Below are 21,011 nucleotides of genomic sequence, written 5' to 3'. Positions count from 1 at the left end.
AGATTAGGAAATGCAGCATGTGGAAGGTAGCAGGAGAGGCTACAGGGGAGCAGTAGAATAAGAAGTTGTTGAAGCAATATTATAAAAAGAGGTCAAGGTGGAAGACTGAAGACGGACACTGTTTTCCATCATGAGTTCTATGGAATTCAGGTGTCCTGAGACATTCTGTAAAAAAAAACGTTCTGTGGTAAAGTTAGTTTGAGAAAGTGAACATACTCTAGTTCTACATATCACCCTGGGTTTGAACAATGCATATTATGATTTAAAGGCTCAAAGAAGTCCTGAAGACCAGAACTACACTTAACTTTGTTGAGTTGCCTATTTGTTGCTGAAGCTTCTTGGACAACTGAATGCTTTTTCCTCCAGGACAACTGCTATCATCACAACCATGGCTAGTGCTATTGGTACACACTCTGGAAAAGGCTGGGATGAAAAGAGTAGAGCAACTTCTAGAGAGAATGTGGATAATAGGAAAAGGAAGTGGCAGTAAAGAGATGCATAATGATTGAAGAGGTGAAGAGTATAAAGACAGGGTGTCAGGAGTCAGGGACAGAGGATGCTTCAAGGAAATACTGGTCGCAGAATAAAAGGATGCAAAGAAATAAAAAAGAATAAGGACTAAGAAAAGCCACAGGAGTCACTGAAAATGTGTTTCACTAGTGAAGTGAGAAATGAAAACAATCTGTCAGGATGACAAGAGACAGTAAGAAATTGATTAGGAAAGAAAGAAAAGGAATGATAAACTGAGGGGCTAACATGTTAAAGTGAGTATCTTTCATGAATAGATAGGTCTGTATAAGCTCATAAACAAAATTAATGTAGGGATGAATGGATGCATAGATGATGGATGGATGGTGGATGGATAAATATTGAAGGAATGAGCTCATGAACATGTAGAAATTCAAGTTGCTATATGAAGAAATAATTAAAAGATAAAGTCCCCAGGAGATGGGGGAAAGAGTTGAGGTGTCCCTTTACAGAGGTATTCTCACTTGACCCAGAAGAAAAGAGGATCAGTTAAAGAGACAGATTCTCCTTCAACTTCTTAAGCACAAGGTGGCATGATGGAATCTAGTAAAGTGGGAAATGGGGTCCTTGGGAAGATGAAAAAAGTCTGGAAAGGGTATTGTGGCCTGTGGCCTGTGGCCTGTGGCCTGTGATCTGGAGAATGGATAAGAGATGACTGAGAGTTTTTAGAGTACAGTGAACACCCTGCTCTTAAGCTGGTAGGGTAGCCCAGTAGTGCTGATTTCTGCATCAGCACTCTTTAAGCTAGCATCTGAGAAGGCAAATGGTAAGGGTGCCAGGTAATTGGGCAGTTCCATAGGAGAAAGTTAAGAGGGTAGAGAAACTTGGAGTTGACAGTGGGGCCTGGTTACCATGACTGTCCTGTTTAGACTGAAAAGAGATCAAGCATGTGTAGAAGAGAGCTAACGGACATGGTCATGTTGTAAGAAGGGGAGCAATTCAAAATTCTAGTGAGAATAGAAAGTATGTATTTTGGACTTTGGAGAGAAGAAGAAGTGAACTAAGGAGTCAGTAAGAGGAAAGACAATTTACAGCTCAAGACCTAAAAGAAATATTGCAATTACACCATTGCTAAAAATCCATCAACTGACTTGTCAACAATGATAATTTAGTAGATTATGCCTTTGTTGACTTCTCTTTACTTAGCCTAGTGGTCTTTTTATCAGTACTTGGCTACTGTTGTTATATTGTTAGTATATTGAACTTATACTTACTAAGCTTTGCAGAAAACCTGCAATTTTGAAATATTATTTAAAATATTTTAAAATATTATTTTCAATATTTATTTAAAATATTATTTATAGATCCCTATTGAGGATACATAACTAAAGTATTATTTTGTGTGTATATACACACACATTTGATATATATATTTGAGTTTTTAAATGTTTATTTATTTTTGAGAGAGAGAGAGAGAGAGAGAGGGAGAAGGAAGGAGAGAATCCCAAGCAGGCTCCACGCTGTCAGTACAGAATCCAACATGGGGTTTGAACTCACAAACTGTGAGATCATGACCTGAGCTGAAATCAGGAGTCAGATACTTAACTGACTGAGCTACCCAAGCACCCTTTATTTGTATTTATATTGATTTACTCATCAGTTGAACCCACTAATTACTACTCTTATCTTTTTTGATTGATATGTAAGACCACTTCATATATCAAAGATATTATTTGGGGGGATGTTTCCCAATACAAATGACAAACATTTTGTCATGTCTTTGGATATTATCTATGGTATTGTTTGTCTTACATAAGTCACAAAACTTTATATGCTCTAACATTGATGGCTTCCTTTGTACCTTCCTTTCTCAAACAGTAATTTAAGTTTACCATTTCACTTAGGTGATTATTTCAGTTTTTCATAGACAATCTTTGATCTACCTGGAATATGTCTGTGATAAAGACTAGTATAGGGATTCAGGGATAGTGGGGGGAGGAGAAGGAGATGTACAAGAACAGGTGTGCATGAACCTGTGTGTCGTTTAGTCAACTATCAGCCTTTGGTAAGAGTATTTCTATCATACTCAGAACTACTGTATGTGATAATTTCTTCCTGATCTCATCTAAATGAAACAATTGATTTTTTTGAGCTCCAGCTAGGCCACAGCATTGTTTCTCTCATTAGCACAGCTGATCATCCTCTTTGAAATACCTACCATTTTGCCTGATGTGACTTTATTTTATGAAACTCTTCTAATTAGTTCCAACAACTGACTTTTTGAAAATATAAGACAATTCCTTTTTAAAGCTCTGTTTCAATTGTGGAAGGACAATATATTTGACTTGGGACACATCACAGTATCTGAGATGTTCAAGTATAAATGGACGTGTTCTTCCATCCTCAAATGATTGTTTCCATCTTTCTCTCTACCATGTTTATTTTCTTCCCTTCTCTTCCTGCTTCCACCTTTCTTCTTGTTTTTATCACATGGCTCTTTCCTTGACTTGACCTACATACTGACCCTGGTTTTCTCCTTAAAAGCCCACCAGACTCAAAAGTCCTCAATTCCTCTGTGCAAGGCCAGTGTCCCCACAGGCCTGGCGCTGGGAAGAGGGGTCAGGGCTGCAAACCTTCCTTTGGAAGTCATCCCTGGTGAAAGAATTTTCACATGCGTAAATCTTTTAAGACAAAGATTGCAGACAGTGTGAATGCAAGATATTCCTGTACAGGTCCTGTACGTCAGAGACCACCCCATGTGGAACTTTCTTCATGTATCCCATAACATTTCGGCTCAGTGAAAATGAAACTCAAAAGCCACCCTGAAGAAGAAAAGAAAAAGAAGAAATGTCACAGAAGGGCAGCTTGTGGCCTGGAGACCCAGCTGAGATAAGTAAGGACAGTGTCAGGGCACCTGGGTGGTTTAATCAGTTAACCATCCAACTCTTGGTTTTGGCTCAGGTCATGATCTTGATGTTTTGTGAGTTGAAGCCAGCTCCGTCCTAGGCTCTGCCCTGGCAGCATGGAGCCTGCTTGGGATTCTCTCTCTCTCTCTCTCTCTCTCTCTCTCTCCCCACCCCTACCCCACTCACACTGTCTCTGTTTCTCTCAGAAAGAAAGAAAGAAAGAAAGAAAGAAAGAAAGAAAGAAAGAAAGAAAGAAAGAAAGAAAGAAAGAAAGAAAGAAAGAAAAAGAGAAAATGAAAAGAAAAGAAAAATGAAGACAGGATCTGACGAGGCAGCCAGCCCTGGGAGCATCAGGAGCCCCCTCTGCCTTTGTCAAGTGTTTTCTGTGGTTGCTCCTTATGCCAAGATCTTGTATTTACCCATTGCCCTTCTCATCCCCTGCCATTGTTCCATAGCTGACTTGGAATTAAGGGAGGAGGAAGTGAAAGACATGACTTAAGTCAGCAGTGGTGGGTAGGAAAAATATTCATGTTTAAGAAAGGAAGGTGATTCAGAGGCAATGAAAAGTTCTGATGAAAAGTTAAGATGGAGGAAGACACGACAAATTTCCTACCATCCCACTCCCACCTCACCATCATTCCACCACAGGGAGTGGTGGGGGGGTCCTCGGGCGGGTCTCTGAAGCTTTTAAGTAGCTTAGGAAAAAGCAGTGCATGTGCTGCAACCAGCAAACCCAGTTTGTCAAAGAGAAACCACTGACTATTGAGACCATTGAGAAACCTCTGCCCTTGAGGTTCAAGCCAAAGCCCCCACCCAGGTGTGAGTCAAGGGGTACTTTGCTTTCCTTAGTGATTGTTCTCAAGCCTACTCATTTTAAGGAATCTCTGGGAGGGATGGCTGAAATCTGAAGCTATGTGTATATTGTCTTGGGACCGTTGGACATGATGTCATCGTCCAGCACCCCGGTGGCCATTCCCATCCAATTTTCAGGACTGCCATAATTCCATCATAATTGTTGGCAGATTCGTTTCTCAAATGAGCTAAACCATTACTGAACAGAAGTCAAGGCTAGAGGGTCGTGGGCCTTAAAGGAAGGACCCAGGAGAATTCTGCTGAATCCTGATCTCACATGCCTGGGGCTGAAAAGGATGGGACAGCCAGGGGAGTCTTGGAAACCTTGGTGTTGGGAAATTTTTTCAAAGGAGAAGAGGGAACAGACGGAACGAGCTTGAAACAGATCTGGTTTGTAGCTGTCTACTGAGCAGCGATCAAACTACCTGCAGGGAAGCCTGGGTGTGTTTTGGGTTTTTGTTTTGTTTTGTTTTTTTCGTTTGTTAATTAGTTTGGTTTCAGTTTTAGTCCACTGTGGACTGATACTTTTACTCAATGCAACACAAGTGAATAGAAAAATTAAATTTTATCATAGGCATAAAGAATATATACCCTGTTTTATGATTAGATGGAACAGATATGAAATAGCATTTCGTTAACTAAAATTAATTAGTGTGGAGCCCCAATAAATGGCCATAAAGAGCTTCTAAACTGACTTTTAATTTCTGTCCTCAGTGTGCCCAAGATAGGTAATGGACAGGTCACAGATGAGAGTTCTGGGGGCCACGTGTTGAGGGGCATGGCATTAGAGGGCGTGGCTAATGAAAGTGAGGAAGCAGGTGTTTAGACTGGTAAAGAAAAACAGCGCCACTGAGAGAACCACACGTGGTCTTTGGACAGACAGCTGTTCTATAAGGGTCTCCCAAATATTAGAGGATCAAAAGAGAGAAGAGGGGTGAGGGAAAACAAAAACTCTGTGCTCAAGAAAAACAGCGTCTCCAAGAGCAGCTAATGAAGACCACTGAACACCATGTAGCAGAGGCCGACCGCAGGTTTCCTGATTCGTGAAGCCAGTCCCGCACTGAGCATCACCTCACGCTCTCTCAGCCCAGCCCAGCTGCTGCAAAAGCCATCCAAAGCAAACACGACTCTCCCCACAGCAGACTCAACAGAACAAAACCAACACCCAGAAATAAATTGGATCGGCGAGCTCATCATGTTACACAGCTCCCTGTTCTCAAATCCAGGGTCCTGAATGTAAAAACAAATGATACTATTAACTGGTGCATTGATCCCAAAGCCAAAAGCAAATAACTCATTAGTATAAACCAAATTGATTCTGAGACGTTTCCAGGTCAGCTACAAGAAAGTTACGAGACTGGTCCTCCCAATTGAACTAAATCTCACCCGTGTCTAATTGCTGGGTACATGGCTAAATCTTTTCCCCCTCTGCACAGCCAGCCTGTTGATTAGCACTTCTGAACCCCAGAGACTTCTCAAAGCAGGGCAGGCATGGGGCAGGTTGAAAGCAATGTGGAGCCAGGGATCGGCACATCAGGGCTTAAGAACGGACCTGCCACCTGCTAGTTTTGTAATCTCTAGCGAGTCTTTATCCACAAAACAAGACTGACAGCCACCTCCCTGGAAATTCAGCTGAATATGCTCAGCCATTTGTAAAAACCTACGTGGATGTTTTTAACCATGCCCCCGACCCCTCCAGAAATGAAGCTTTGTCTTTCACACAGTTGATTTCCTCCGCAGAGTTCAAACCACTTCCTCACGTCACACATTCTTTTCTTTATGTTCCCAACATCATGGGGACATCCTGGGAACTGGCATCCTCAGGTCCACTTGACAGTTTGGAAAAGTAGCTTGTGCGGATCTATCTAAGGCACATCGGCAGTGGTAAAAGATGATTTGAACATTCATAGAGACCTTTGGCTGGAATGAACAAGTTGGGCTTATGAAGTTTGTGGCTTTTCTTAATCTGACTCCTTGTCTCACCCTAGGGACTCAGCAACAGGAAGTCACTGCTCTCAATTGGTTTTGTTAATTCTGCTTATTTAACAGCAGAGGAGCTTCGCTATGGCTGCATCCTTGTGAAGTGAAAACAGGATATTTTTCAAAGTCTGTACTCTGGCAGTGTATTTATTAACAAACAAGTTATTTCAGGTCAGACAAATGACTTGGTTGCACTTGCATGCTGTGTGAACTCAGGTCAATAACTTAGCCTCTCTGAGCCTGTTTCTTCCATTGTAACCTAACTGTGATAGTTGACCTGCTTTCCTCACAGACTAAGAACTAAAAATATATAAATGATCATATAAGGGGAATTTTGGAAATAATTTAAGACACTTCACTTATATTTTTGAATTATAATATCTAATATACAATTATTCAATTGTTTATTATTTTCCCCACTGTCTTACCCTAAAAAAAACAATAGTTTGGTAGGACTCTCTTGCAATCTGCCAAGCATAATAGCTCTGGGTTTCAATTCTCCTTTACAAAAAAATAGAGGCTAAGACTCATATATCTTAGAAAAAAGAAAATAAGATCTGTTTATTCAAGGCAAATTTTGGTATCTTTGGATTTATCTGTTTGTACTTATTTTATAAAATCTACGCTCTTGATCAGCATGAAGCACAAACAGAATCTTGAGGAATATGAAGTCTAATAGCTTTGGTAGTGATGAGAAAGTTCCATAGAAAGACTGCAATACCTTATCATCTGTTCCTGGGGAGAATGACGAAATGTGGCCCTTGACTTTTAAAGGATACAGTTATCAAGGCTCAGATGAATAAAGGAGAGACTCCAAATTCAAAATATGTTGCTAATGTTCCTTTGAAATACATTATGAAATCTCCCCCCCAAAATGCAACTAAAATTAACCCAGATTTAGTCAAATTTAGAGTAAACGGCATGACTAGAAATAAGTTTGCTACAAAATATATGGGTTTTTCTGGATGTTCAGGCTTCAACTAAGCCTTATTGCAATGCAGTCATGATCTGTGCAAAGTTCTATATCTCTCTACATAATACATCAATGTCCAAATGAAAAATGGTGAGAAACTAAACACGATAGGCACCATTTGCTGCCAGGAAAAATAGTAAGTATTGATTTAGAGCAATAAACATCTTTGGACTTTGTCTGCAAAGTCATTAAATTCTTAAATATTTATTATTCTTTCACCTTTTATAGCATGAGTGCTCAGATAGCAAAATAGTTAACTCCGGAAATGAGTTCCTTATTGCATATACATCAGAAAAGTGCTAACAGCTTGGATCAGATCTCCTCAAATGAATAAACACTTGCACATATAGGTGTGAAAAACCTTACTTCTGGAACATTTGTGGTGAGACAGTAAAAACTTTCAAAACCAAAACTCAGTCTTCAGAATCTTCTTTCCTTCATGAGTGCAGTCAGAATATTTCACTGGGGCTTCTTAAATCAAAGCCATTGAAATGATGGAGTTTTATTTTTCTCTATTTTTTCTAACAGCTGGCATTTCAATGACTCCAGAGTGTAAGTATCTCCTATACCTACCACATCGGAGCGTTAAATGAATTTCTAGTGATTGTGCTATTGCTTATAAATGAAAATGATTTCTCACAACCCTGTCTACCCCTCTAGCTGTATTATTAAATTAAATTCTATGGATTAACTCATTATTAAATTATATAGTCCTAAGCCATATATATTATTAGATACTATTAAATGTATTTTACAATTGTTTACCAATAAAATTATAATAACTTTTAAGGGAGTGTAGGTTTTTTTTAATCTTTGAAAGTACATATTTACTGTCAAAAGAAGAATTACATGAAATAATCGGCTTAGATCTTTCATGTTTAATCTTTGGGTTTCCTTCTGTAGGTTTCAGCATGGAGATTATTGGAGGGAGAGAAGTGTCGCCACATTCCAGGCCGTTTATGGCTTCCATCCAGTACAACGGCCACCACGTCTGTGGTGGAGTGCTTATTCACCCACAGTGGGTGCTGTCAGCAGCCCACTGTCGCTCCCGGTGAGTCCCTGCTCTGGGCTTTCATGTTCTACCTCAACTGGCTAGGAGAGAAGCGCCCCTGTCCAGGAAGGGTATTTTGTTTTTGAATATTCTAAGTGTAATGAGCACAGTCACATTTGATGAATACAGATGTACTATCAAAGGGTATTAATGGCAGTTCTGTCATATATACACATATATGTTTTCATTGAAGTAGAGTTGACATATAATATTAAATGAATTTCAGGGGCTCCTGGGTGGCTCAGTTGGTTAAACCTCTGACCTCGGCTCAGGTCATGATCTCACATTCATGGATTCGAGCCCGTGACCGGCTCTGTGCTGATAAGCTCAGAGCCTGGAGCCTGCTTCTGATTCTGTGTCTCCCTCTCTCTGCCCCTCCCCTTCCCATGCCCTGCCTCTCTCTATATCAAAAATAAATAAAACATTAAAAAAATTTAAAAAATAAATGAATTTCAGGTGTACAACATAGTGATCCAACAATTAAATACATTCTGACCTGCTCACCATGATCAAGTGTATTACAATATTATAGACTATGTTTCTTATGCTGTGGGCATCATCCTCTGTGACTTAACTTTAAAACTGAAAGTTTGCACCTCTTAATCCCCTTCACCCGCTTTGTCCAGCCCCCCACCGCTCCCGTCTGGCAGCCACCAGTTTGTTCTCCATATTTTTGAGTTGTTTCTCTCTTTTCTGTTGTTATTATTTATCTGTTCCCTGTTTTTTGTGTTTGTCTTTGAGATTCCACATGTAGGTGAAATCATACTGTATTAATCCTTCTCTGGCTTCTCCTAGCATAAGAACCTCTAAGTCCATCCATGTTGTCCCATGTGAATGGCAAGATTCTGATCTACCCTTAGTTTCTGTGATCACTGGTGGAGTTTGCATAGCCTCTTGCACACCCAAGGTTTCTGCCCTGAGTTTTCCTTTTCAGGGAGAGCTGGGCCACCTTTCCCAGCAAGCCATTCGACAAATCCAAGTGCTCCGTGTGATGCCAGGGAAGGCAGCAGCAGTAATCATCGGAGAGTGGCTTTCCTTACCTTGTTAGTCAACTTGAGTTTGCAGCTTCCCTTTCCCATTTTACAAAAGGGTAATAATAATAATAACAGTAACTGTTTTGTGGGGCTTTGAGGGTTAAATAGTATCTATTTGAATATTTTAGTGTGCTTAGGATGGAATAAATATGAATACATTGCAGCTATCATTGTTATGTGTACAAGAAGCCTGCTTTGTTAAATGGATTTTTAGACCCCTTATGTTAACTCCTCTGCCCCACCCCCACCCCAGAGGCTGAGGCCCACAGTTTGGGAATCACAGACTTAAAGGGACAACAGACTTCCCAGTTAAACAAACTAACAAAAAAGCTATAGATGATTTGCACCAGAAGAGAAAGAGATATTTTTCTGGAATACTTAGAACAAAAACTTTTCTGAAGATGGACTATAATCCCTCATAGTACATTTCAGTCTGTGATTTTCTTACTTCAGCTAAAAAAAGTCCAAAACTCTTCTTGGGATGCTGCAACCTTTGCAAAAGGAAAAGCAATGAAACCCAATGTGCTTTTTGTTGTTTTATTTACTTTTTCGTTTAAGGCCATTGTTTTTTGTTTGCTTTTTGGTTGTTTTTGTTGTTTGTATGTTTCTCACTTAGGTTTCTTGCCCAAATAAGCCAAGAAGAGAAGACCTCTTTTCTGGCAAACATTATAGCACTTCCCTTAAAAATCTCTTAGCTACAATGGTTTGCTTTCCAGGCTACAGAACAACTGAATTGACTTGCCCCCTTTTAATAAGACTAGACACAAATTAGAAATTATGAAGCCTGTGGGAAGTGGGGACTTCTGATTTGTTTCTAAATAGCAAGCCACTAATTTCCAATTTAATATGGCTACCTCATTCAAATGTGGTTTTTGCTGTCATAGATGTCACCCCCCTTGTGTCCCTAACACTTCTGTCCTTTTCAGGGCACATGTCCCCTTGGGGGACCAGCTATTCAATTCAAAATATGCACATCTTCAAATATTCTTATGGTACACATTCAATTGGACTCTAACCTACCCAGACACAGAGCTTGACTTATTAGAAATGCTCAACAAAGGCTGGATAGAAGGAAGGAAAGACATGGGAGGACTTTTTTTTCCTCTAAGCCAAAAACACAGTGTGTGAAGTCCTTCACAAGCCTTAAAGTGCTATCCAAAAGTGAGTAATATATTAATTTGAATTTAAAATTTTGTCAAGTGAACTTAACTCAGTAGGAATGGGTCCTCAAACCAACAAATTGGTGAAAAGAGATCTTGGAATTAAATTTAAAAAAAAAAAAAAAAGAAAGAAAAACCAACTCTTGCTAAATACCATTTTCAATGGCCAGAGTTTAAAGAACTCTAGAATATGTGGATCAGATTTCCTGTACAGGACACTTGGGTGTAAAAACGTAGGCGGACTGGTGCTTAGAAAAATATTAAGCTTCATGAAATCCAAAATATTTATGAAATAGTTTAATGGTGGCTTCCCACAAATGTACTCTCAAGCATCCTGGGGGAATAGCTTACTAACTTCAGGCCCCTTTTTCAGCAAAACTGTGAAAGAGGCCAAATCTGGGGTGCCCCCATCTCACTGGCTGTTATTCACTGCATCCCTTGGCCCCTCCATTAGTTGCCATGCCAACTATGAAAACAAACCAATAAAAAAGATTTTGTCTGATTTTCAGACTTTCAATTTATCAGAAGCAAAACTCTCACCAACTCTTGTCCACCATCTTCCTGAATCCCCTCCTCTCCCTTCTGAGCACCTCCTCTTCTCACCTGCTTGAGTTGTAATTAGAAGAACACCCCCACCCCAGTCCCTTCCACGTGGCCTCACCTCATCTCAGACCACTCGGGGCACCCAGAGAAGATGGTGAGGATTCAGTTCCCAGGCTCAAACTAGCTGAACTTCCATTTGCATCCTTGAGCCTCCCTTAATGTCTGTGGGACTTTCTCAAGTTTGTTAATTTACCTGAGTCTTAGTCATCTCATCTGCCAAGTGGAGATAATCATAATACCTCCCTTACAGGACTGTTGTGAGGTTTAAAGGAGTGAAAATATGTAAAATGCTTAGCACAAAACTGACACACCACAATAACTTAGTAAATGTCATATAATATCATCATGTCATTATCTGTACTTTCCATGCTAGTCACTCAGGCACAGGTCTGATGATCCAGTCGTGTTGAGGATGGGACTGGAATAGCTCCACTCTGACAGCCAGGTAATTCCCTCTGCTCATAGACTAAAGAGACCTCCAGGAAATAAGGACCCTGTCTTCGTCAGCCCTGGAGGAGTCTAGAAGCAGAAACATGGCTCAGTGCCAAGGCAAATGGCAGAGGAAATGAGTCTTGAAGTGGCTTGACATGGGGCTTACAGAAGAAGTAAAATCACAAAAGCTGGCCTTGAGTCCTGATTTCCCTACTTATCATGAGTGTCACCTTTGGTCAAAGAACCCTTCTACTGGTGAGGAGTATATAGTGCATCAACTTGAGCAACACTGAGAAGGGTTATTTTTAGGCCCATTAATGATGATATTTCAGTAGAAGGCTGGATGTCAGGAAAATATTGCAAAAAATATTTTTGTTTATTCTCTGCATGTACTTCTATTCCAGGTAAGTCCAGGTGGGACTCAGGAAGCTGTATTTTATTTTAAGCACTCCAAGGGCACCTGAGTGGCTCAGTCAGTTAAGGGTGCCACTCTTGATTTCAGCTCAAGTCATGTATGATCTTGAGCCCCCCATCAGGCTCTGCATTGTCCGCACAGAACCTGCTTGGTATTCTCTCTCACTCCCTCTCTCTCTCTCTTCCCTTCCCTCTTTCTCTCTTCCTCAAAATAAATAAATAAACTTAAAAAATTTTAAAAATATAAACACACATCTCCATGTGACTGAAGCAGGCAGTACAAAGAGAAGCCCTACAACAAACAAATGAAAAATGCTAGTATTATTACTTCTTTTCTGTGTGAACTCAGATGTGGGTTTAGCTAAGGAGGTGGGATTCTAGAACTCAGGTAATTCCAGGTATTTTATGAGCAGCAAAATTGACCTTTGCAGTATAGATTACAGTTGTACCAGGAAATGGGAAATCAGGGAGGGCTGTGGTCTGCTTGGGTTTTTTTGATATTAATGTGTCCCAGTGGAAATGAAAATGACCAAAACATTTCAAAGGCATTAACTAATCAAGGAAATTGGTAAAGGATGAAGAAAATCAGAAAAATTTTCAGCATCCATCTCCTAATAAAAATTCATTCTTCCACACCCTGCATTTGCACCTCACAGCCTTCCTCGTGTTAGTTATTTATGCGTGTCTCCATCTTTTCTGTTAAAGCAGTCATCCTGGGATTTAGTATCATTTTCCACCCTCCCTACCCCCACTCCAAAGTTTGGGTTTAATGAGTATGTTGAATTTGAATTTGAATCAATCCTAGGAAATCTGATCCACATCCTTTGAGAAATTTCATCCCCATCCTGATTTTGCAATAGGCAAACTTTTCAACAAATAGAGCTGAAATTCCCAAAATAAACCAAAATAAACTCTTATGGTAGAAACTGAACAGTGGTCATTCCCGGCAGCCACAGCCCTAGCATATGCAAACCTATCCTACCACAGTCATGAGCTCTTTCTTCAAACCTGAAACAACACTTTCTTCCTTTTTCTATATGTTTTTGTGTTTTTAAAAAGCTCTTATGACTCTTTGTTAATCTGTATGTATGAGAATGTGTGTGTTTTTATTTTTAATTAAAGTATAGTTGATATGCAATATTATATTAGTTTCTGATGTATAACAGTGATTCGACAATTACATACTTAGTGAAATGGTCACCATAAGTGTAATTACCATCTCTCACCAAAGTTATTACAATACTTTTGACTATATTCCCTATGCTGTACTTTTCATCCCCTTGAGTTATTTTATAACTGAAAGTTTGTACCTCTTAATTTCCTTCACCTATTTTTCCCATTCCCCCATCTCTCCCCTCTAACAACCACCAGTTTGTTCTCTGTATCTGTAAATCTATTTTTGTTTGTTTGTTCATGTGTTTTGTTTTTAATATTCCACATATAAGTGAAATCATATGGTATTTGTCTTTCTCTGTCTGACATATGTGGGTATGGATGTTTTTATTGTAATCTGTCTTGATCCCTTTTTCAAGTGACAGTGAAATAGCTATATGTAAACAAATGTCTTTTTATAACCTTCCTTGCTACTTAAAGGATTTGAAGTGGTTTCCTAAAGGTATGTGTTAAAATGGGATTTTTTTACATTATGCCCAAAGCCCCAAGGTTTTGTCAAGATCTTTAAAAAAAAATTTCTATTTTCATAACTAGATGTAAATATGATTTTGTTCAACATGCAGTAAATCAAATTAATTGTGGCACTCTTGAAACAATGGTACTAGAACTGTATATGACCAGAAGAAAAACAAAACAAAACAAAACAAAACTATTGTTTCTTTATCTGACTCACCTGTTTATATCTTCTAAATCTCCACAATGGAATTTTCAATGTCTACTAACCCTATAGTGTCTTTGTTTCCAATTAGGAATTATTTTTTACCTTCAGGAAAGTTTTCCTTTCTTGTCCAAATACTCTTTCTAACAGAAGGGACAGAACATAATTTATCTGACAGCCATGAAATGGATTTTATTCTCCATATTGCACTTAGATGAGGTATAGATATACCAGATTAGCAAATGCAGAGTTGAATTTTTACCTTTTAGTTATTAAAACACTTAACGTTGGGAAGATGACAAAGTTCTGGAGATTAATGATAGTGATAAATGAACAACAATGTAAGTGTATTTAATGCCACAGAACTGTATGCTTTAAAATGGTTTAAATGGTAAATTTTATGTTATGTATATTTTACCTTAATTAAAAACAACTAACAATGATGGACATAAATCTCAACCCACAACTCAAGAAATAGAATTTATTTCTACATAAATTACCAAATTTTGTTGCAAAATTGATCTCAGTCAATTAGAATTTCATTTCTTTACCCCACAGTAATGTACAAGTTCTGATATTCTTTTCCAATACTGTGGAATTTTGAAGTGAGGTGGGTCAGAGAGCAAGTCTTTGGCCTTTGATATTGTTCATTCATGATTGGGTCCACAAAGACCTCTGTCACTCTACCTAATCCTAGATGTGTTATGTTGGAGACGGTCCTTGTTCATGTGTGTGTGTGTGTGTGTGTGTGTGTGTCTGTGTGTGTACAGGAACAAGAACCATATAGATATAAAACCTTCTCTGCCGTTTTTACCCTCCATTGGGGTATTTGAGACTTATTCTATTCCTTCTATTCTCTTTGCTTTTTTTTAGGAATCACAAAGGCCAGTTTTTCAAAGTGATTTTAGGAGCACACTCTCTCTCAAAGAATGAGGCCTCCAAACAAATGTTTGATATTAAAAAATTCATACCATTCTCCAGAGTTACATCATATCGTAAATCAAATGATATTATGCTAATTCAGGTATGTAGTATTGTCTTCCTTCAACTTCTCCAGCATTCCTATATAGCATATTTCATTTGTTAAATCATCCACACAAAAGCATTTTGCTAGCATCACCCCCATGTCTGAGGTAATCGTGACATATTCTATAAGGGCCCATTTTACTCCATATACAGCCTTGAAAGAATTTATCACAAATGCATGAGGGCTGTGTTTATACAAGGAAAAGCAAGATGATGTTCACATATGTGGGAAGAGACCATCCCACAAGGCCCAAAGATCCCCCCGAAAGCTTTTTTTCCCAAATGCTTTTATCATTAGCAAATGAAAAATACAAGTCCTTTATACAACTGAGCCAACCAAGTGAATTCAGGGACACAGAAGTGAGTTATATCTTAGTCTAGACCATACTTAGTCTAGTCCAAACTTAGTCTAGACCGTACTCAAGGGTCTTATCCAGCGGAAACAGCCCAGCCCTCAAAGTCATGACCTATGGATGTTATTCCACAGAAACCCATCCAATGCAGAGCAAAAGGCCAGTTTGCTTAAGACTGGGCAAAAATTCCTGCTCTGTGTAAGCTCCTTCCCCAAGCATCACTGAGCTCTACAGGGAATGGAGAGCATTTCAGAAAAGCAACAGCCACAAATACAGCTGTAGGCTACCACCAAAGTAGATTCAAGAAGAGGGATGCCTTCCTAGACCAAAGGGACCACACATATATCGCTTAGACTAATAGCAGAATACTATTGGGAATGGATGATTATTTATTCTCTTTCCAATCTGTCAGCTTCACACGGCTGCAACACTCACCCGACATGTCCAGCTGCTGTACCCAAGCTCCAAAAATGATATTAGAGCTGGAACGAAATGCCAGGTTACTGGTTGGGGAACCACTGACCCAGAATTGTTAAGGATCTCGGATACCCTGCGTGAAGTCACTGTTACTGTCATACATCGAAAACTTTGCAACAGCCCAAGTTATTACAACCACAGACCTGTTATAACTAAAGGCATGATATGTGCAGGAGATGAGAGAGGCCAGAAGGATTCCTGCCAGGTAAGAGCCTATCCATCAAATAGACATCTCAGAGCACTGTACTGCATGCAGTCAAGGGCTCCAATCCTCCCTAGCACAGAGAAGAGGTAAAGAGGACACGAAATTACAACTCCAGAAAGTTCCTCTCCATTTTTCCACTGAGTTCTCTATTCTTTCTCATCCACCCACGTGAATGTCATGAGAACTTCTCCAAGAGAGAAACACCCTTCAAATATTTGTTAATCAGAAGGTGCCTGGGTGGTTCAATCGATTGTTTAACTCTTGATCTCAGCTCAGGTCCTGGGCTCAGGGTTGTGAGTTCAAGCCCCGCATTGGGCTCCACCATCAGGATAACAGGCTGCAACTGAAATATACAGTATGTGTTTCTTAAATAATGTTGACAAGTTGACTAAAAGGAGCAACAGACTGCAACTGAAATATACAGTATGTGTTTCTTAAATAATGTTGACAAGTTGACTAAAAGGAGCAACAGTTATACTTTTCAAGATCTTTGGTTTCTGAGACAGAAAAAAACAAACAGGTGTTCATGTTTATAAGTGACAAATGGTACAGATGAATTACTAATTTTTAAGACACAAGAATGCATGATTCACATTATCAAGGGGGATGTATGATGCTTTCAGAGACCACGTGTATCTGCAGCGCCCAACATTGTCACCCCCCCCCACTTGTATTGTCATGGCCGACCAGAGCACAACCTGCCGTAGTTTGCAGTGTGAGTGGCAGCAGAAGTCAAGGACTTCAGACTTGAAACCCTCTCTTATCATCACTTTCCTTGACAGATCTTCATTATGTGTTTAACCAAGTCCTCTGGAATCAGTTCACTGAGCAAGCATTTACGAAGTGTTGTGCACATGGAGAGCATTACGTTTAATTACATGAGAATGCGAAAAGGGGAAAAAATAAGACAGAGTTCCTCCCACCAACATATTTACTACAATGCATTTCTCTTTTCTGCCTGTCTCTATAGCAACTTGATTTCAGATCCAGGAGCACCAAAATGAAATTATCATTTGAAACATTCCTTTCCGTTCAGTGGGTTATTTTAAACTTTATATTTACTCATTCCTTAATGAATAAAGTTCTATAGTTATGGATTACTGAAGGTTGTATATATATATGTAGTCCTAGACAGAGATAGGGACATGGGAAGACAGACAGACAGACAGACAGACAAATGGGCAGATAAACAGAAACACAGTCCTAGACAGAGATAAGAATACACAAAGACAGCCAGACAGACAAACAGATGGACAGAATCATTGTCCTGGCCAGAGACAGAGACAACCCATACTGAAAAAGGGCTGTATCAGCACTCTTTAGGACACAAAGAAACCAAGGGCTCATATAATAATCCTTTGGGTAATTAATAATTGGTGGTAGAAAAAGTTCAACAGCTTCTTACCAAGTATCTATCTATTTTCTTCTTTCCAGGGTGACTCTGGTGGCCCCTTGGTTTGCAATGGTGCCTTCTATGCTTTAGTCTCTGGAGGTCATAAATGTGGTCATGCCAAGAAGCCTGGAATCTATACACTAATAAGCCAGAAATACCAGGCTTGGATTAAAAGCAAGCTTGCCCCATCTCATGCAAACTAGGACCACAAATGATTTTCTTGTATTCACCAGCTGCTTGTTTTGTTTTCATAAGATGTTCTAGAGGCCACTTCATCTTCCTATGTCGTTGGATGTCATTAAAGGGGTGCACAGTTAGGGGCCACTCCTGCCCCCTTAAGACTCATTTTGTCATGGAATCAAACTCTTTGCCACATCTATAACTGCTGTATTTTACTATGCTGATTTCATTCTAAATAAAAGGTATAAGACTATGGCTTTGTCTTTTTATGGAAATGAGGTCCAGCAAACGATATATTCCCCACTCCACTCATACTCCCCCAAAGGGCAAAAGGTGATTAAGCAAGCCAGGCTCCCCATTCAATCAGGTTTATGCTGTGATTTCTGCTGTGTTTTTATACTAAACTGCATGTTTAAAGTAAGAACCAGTGGGCCACCTGGATGGCTCAGTCAGTTAGACCTCCGACTCTTGATTATGGCTCAGCCATGGTCTCGTGTTTTGGGGCTTGAGGCCCACATCAGGCTCAGTGCTGACAGCGTGGAGCCTGCTTGGTATTCTCTCTCTCAAAATAAACAAACAAACTTTAATAAAATAAAACAAAATAAGAAACAGTAAATGCAAACACTCCAACTCAAGGTAGGAAAGAATCGTCAAGGCTGATATAAATTTTTTTAATTTTTTTGAATGTTTATTTATTTTTGAGAGACAGAGCATGAGTGAGGGAGGGGCAGAGTGAAAGAGGGACACAGAATCTGAAGCAGGCTCCAGGCTCTGAGCTGTCAGCACAGAGCCCGATGTGGGGCTCGAGCCCATGAAATGTGAGATCATGACCTGAGCCCAAGTCAGACACTTAACCGACTGAGCCACCCAGGTGCCCCTGATATAAATATTTAGGATAGTGTTTATTATTTATTGATGTCACTTTGTTCCAAAGAGGATTTACGGCAATGTGCAAAAATGCCTGCAATAAAACAAAATATAAAATTAAAAATACTTTTCCTCGAAAAATTAAAACTAGAAATGCTACGTGACCCAGAAGTGCAAGTGTATTCGCCTGTGTATTTGCCTGAAGAAAATGAAAACACTACCTTGAGAGAAAATATCTGCCCCCCCATGTGCATTGAAGGATCATTTACAATGACCAATGGCAACAAGTTAAGTGTTTGTTGAAGAACAGATAAAGAAATATATATATAGTCAGCCAAAAAACAGAATGAAATGCTGCCATTTGTGACAACATGGATGCACCTTGAGGACATTATGCTGAGTGAAATAAGTCAGACAAAGACAAATACCATATGATCTCTCATATGCAGAATCTTCAAGCTCATAGATACAGAGAAGAGATTGGAGGTTGCCAGAGGTGGGGAGTTGGGGAGAGAGAGGAGAAATGGTGAAGGGGGTAAAAAGGTAAAAAAAGAATTTTTTAAATTATGAACAAATAAAGAAATAATTTGGTAAAGAAACTGAGAAGGGGGAAATGAGAGCTTTGAAGAAGGATAAAGACAGGGGCGTTAATACCCAAAGGGTGACAATTTTCTTCCCATACTGTTGCTAGAAGGAGCCATATCTGCCTCTATGTTTCACATCATCAATGCAAAAAGAGAAACACAATCAGTTGTATGAATTACAGTATCCAGGATATAAAACTAAACTTATCTACCCAGAAGTAGGACCCCTGGTGCTGGTGCAGAGCCCGTAGAGAACTTTCAGTGATCTGTGTCGAAGGACACTGTGCCAGGGTTCCCATGTCCCTATCAGCTGCATCAGATCACTTGCAAAGATGCTTTTGTAACACATATTGCCCCAACCCCTCAGCTCAGAAATTCAGATTTAATAGGCTTGAGGCGGGCCTGGAAATCCGAACTGTTTAAAAGCAATTCAATTGATTCTAATAAAAGGGCAAATCTGAATGCCACTGATAAAGCCACCCTTAAAAACATCTTATAGGAAGAACAATAAGTGTCTTAGGATTGTTTTTTATGAATCCTACAGGGTAGACTGAACTGAAGACCAGAGTGCAACTCAGTAAGTGCACCCGAGGGTCTCACTGTCCTTGACCATGAGAGTCCACTGATTAGAGTTCTGACAGTCTCTAATTTGGTGGTGGAGGATGGGCGAATCATTCAAGCTTCTCTTTCAACAGTCAGAAACTAAAGGGTTAATCTCAGCTTCCAGATTTCATTCGGGTTTCAGAGGATAAATAGTGCTCATTTCTAGGTGCCACCATTGGGTTTTCTCACATTCACACAAAGATGGACACTTTTATCTGGTTTGTTTGTTTGTTGTCATGGTTCTTAGAAACCACTCACCAAGACTACGCCACTAGAAATACTTAGACAAGCAGATGCACTGTGTAAAAAGGAACCTACTTAAAATTATAGCACCACTTTGAAAGTAAGTAGTAAACAAAGGTTCTTTCGATATTCCATTTTGTGTCATTTTGATTCATTAACAATATACTGATTTTGATCCATAAATCCCAGACTATATTTTCTAAGAAAAGAAAGAAGGGACGTTGCAGAGACTCTGGACTCCCTATTAGGGGCGCCTGGGTGGCTCAGTTGGTTAAGCATCTCACTCTTGATTTTGGCTCAAGTCATGGTCTCATAGTTGATGAGATAGAGCCCAGCGTCTGGCTCTGTGCTGACAGCAGGAGACTGCTTGGGATTCTCTCTTTCCCTCTCTGTCCCTCTTTTTGCTCTTTGTCTCTCGGTCTGTCACTCTTTCTCAAAATAAATAAACATTTTTCAAAAGTATTATATATTTCATCTAAATTCCAAATCTATAGAATATACAGTTGCAAGTCTCTTTAATCTAACCAAAGGACTGCTGGGATTCTCTCTGATTACAGTTGGTGAGTATCCTGAAAACTTGCACTTAAATTTGAGACTTATTTTGATTTTAGACTCCATGTTGTTCCCATCCAATAGTCAAACCAGATAAGACTGCCAGAGAGGAAGTTTCAGTCAACAGCTATAATACATCAGGTGACTCTTCAGTTGTAAGATCAACAGTTTATTTTGACAAGTATTGATGATGGAGGCCACAACTGAAAAGTATCCCTCATCCTCCCAGGGAAGTAGTATTTTGTGAAATATACCAAAATCTTTCCAACCTACACTAAAAGAATATGGTGTTTTAGTTTGGGGAATTCCATCTCTGAGAGATTATTTGATTCTCTCTATGACCTCAAAGAAATGCTGAGACCCAAAAGGAGGTAAATATCTAGATTTTAAAAACTGCTCAAAGATTTCAGGGGAACATGGTTGGCTGTTGTCATTCTAAATGATCCCACTGTTTCCCTTCTTTGCGACTGGACAGATCATATTTGCCTTCTCCACAGATACTGAAGAGAGTTTCATGCTTTACTCTATGTCCAACCAGTTTTAACACAATGTGACGGTCCTAAAATAAGGAGGACCAATACAATGCACAAACTAAATGGATATACATTCAGGTGAGTGACTAAGCCGGTCTAGAACCAGATAGCAGGATCAGTCCTACCATCTGACCCTCATAGTTTCTGCACATAATAAATCTCCACTTACCCTGAAATGATAGGAAGGGCTTCAAACTTGATTATTTCAGAAAGATGTCTCATTAAAGGAGAGCTTCTCTCAGAATGCCAGACACCCTCTTCCTCTTGATTAAGCTCTCTGTTTGGGACGGG

The 21,011-nt window shown here is 39.5% G+C and overlaps 2 protein-coding genes across 3 annotated transcripts in view; one reads left to right on the top strand and one right to left on the bottom strand.

The window, feature by feature from the left end:
* Positions 1-17,591, top strand: part of GZMK (granzyme K) — a 31,753-nt gene extending 14,162 nt beyond the window's left edge. Inside the window, exons 1-5 of one of the 2 annotated variants that reach the window (XM_029943112.1) lie at positions 7,601-7,731; positions 8,083-8,230; positions 14,578-14,728; positions 15,496-15,765; positions 17,200-17,591. In XM_029943112.1, coding sequence (XP_029798972.1) covers positions 7,671-7,731; positions 8,083-8,230; positions 14,578-14,728; positions 15,496-15,765; positions 17,200-17,361 — 792 coding nt within the window. In that variant the 5' untranslated portion in view covers positions 7,601-7,670 and the 3' untranslated portion in view covers positions 17,362-17,591. Of the gene's footprint in view, positions 1-7,600; positions 7,732-8,082; positions 8,231-14,577; positions 14,729-15,495; positions 15,766-17,199 lie in introns of those variants that run through there. The other variant, XM_029943113.1, reaches the window with a different exon arrangement.
* The window catches only part of ESM1 (endothelial cell specific molecule 1), a 44,714-nt gene extending 23,761 nt beyond the window's left edge, over positions 1-20,953 (bottom strand). Inside the window, exon 1 of the mRNA XM_029943114.1 lies at positions 20,890-20,953. The gene's annotated coding sequence lies outside the window, so the exon portion shown is untranslated. The remainder of the gene's footprint in view (positions 1-20,889) is intronic.
* Positions 20,954-21,011: the final 58 nt, after the last annotated feature.

Source organism: Suricata suricatta, chromosome 6 (genome assembly GCF_006229205.1).
Source record: "Suricata suricatta isolate VVHF042 chromosome 6, meerkat_22Aug2017_6uvM2_HiC, whole genome shotgun sequence".
NCBI classification, from domain to species: Eukaryota; Metazoa; Chordata; class Mammalia; order Carnivora; family Herpestidae; genus Suricata; species Suricata suricatta.
Note: the sequence above shows the minus strand (reverse complement) of the source record. Positions and strands in the feature narration are given on the sequence as shown.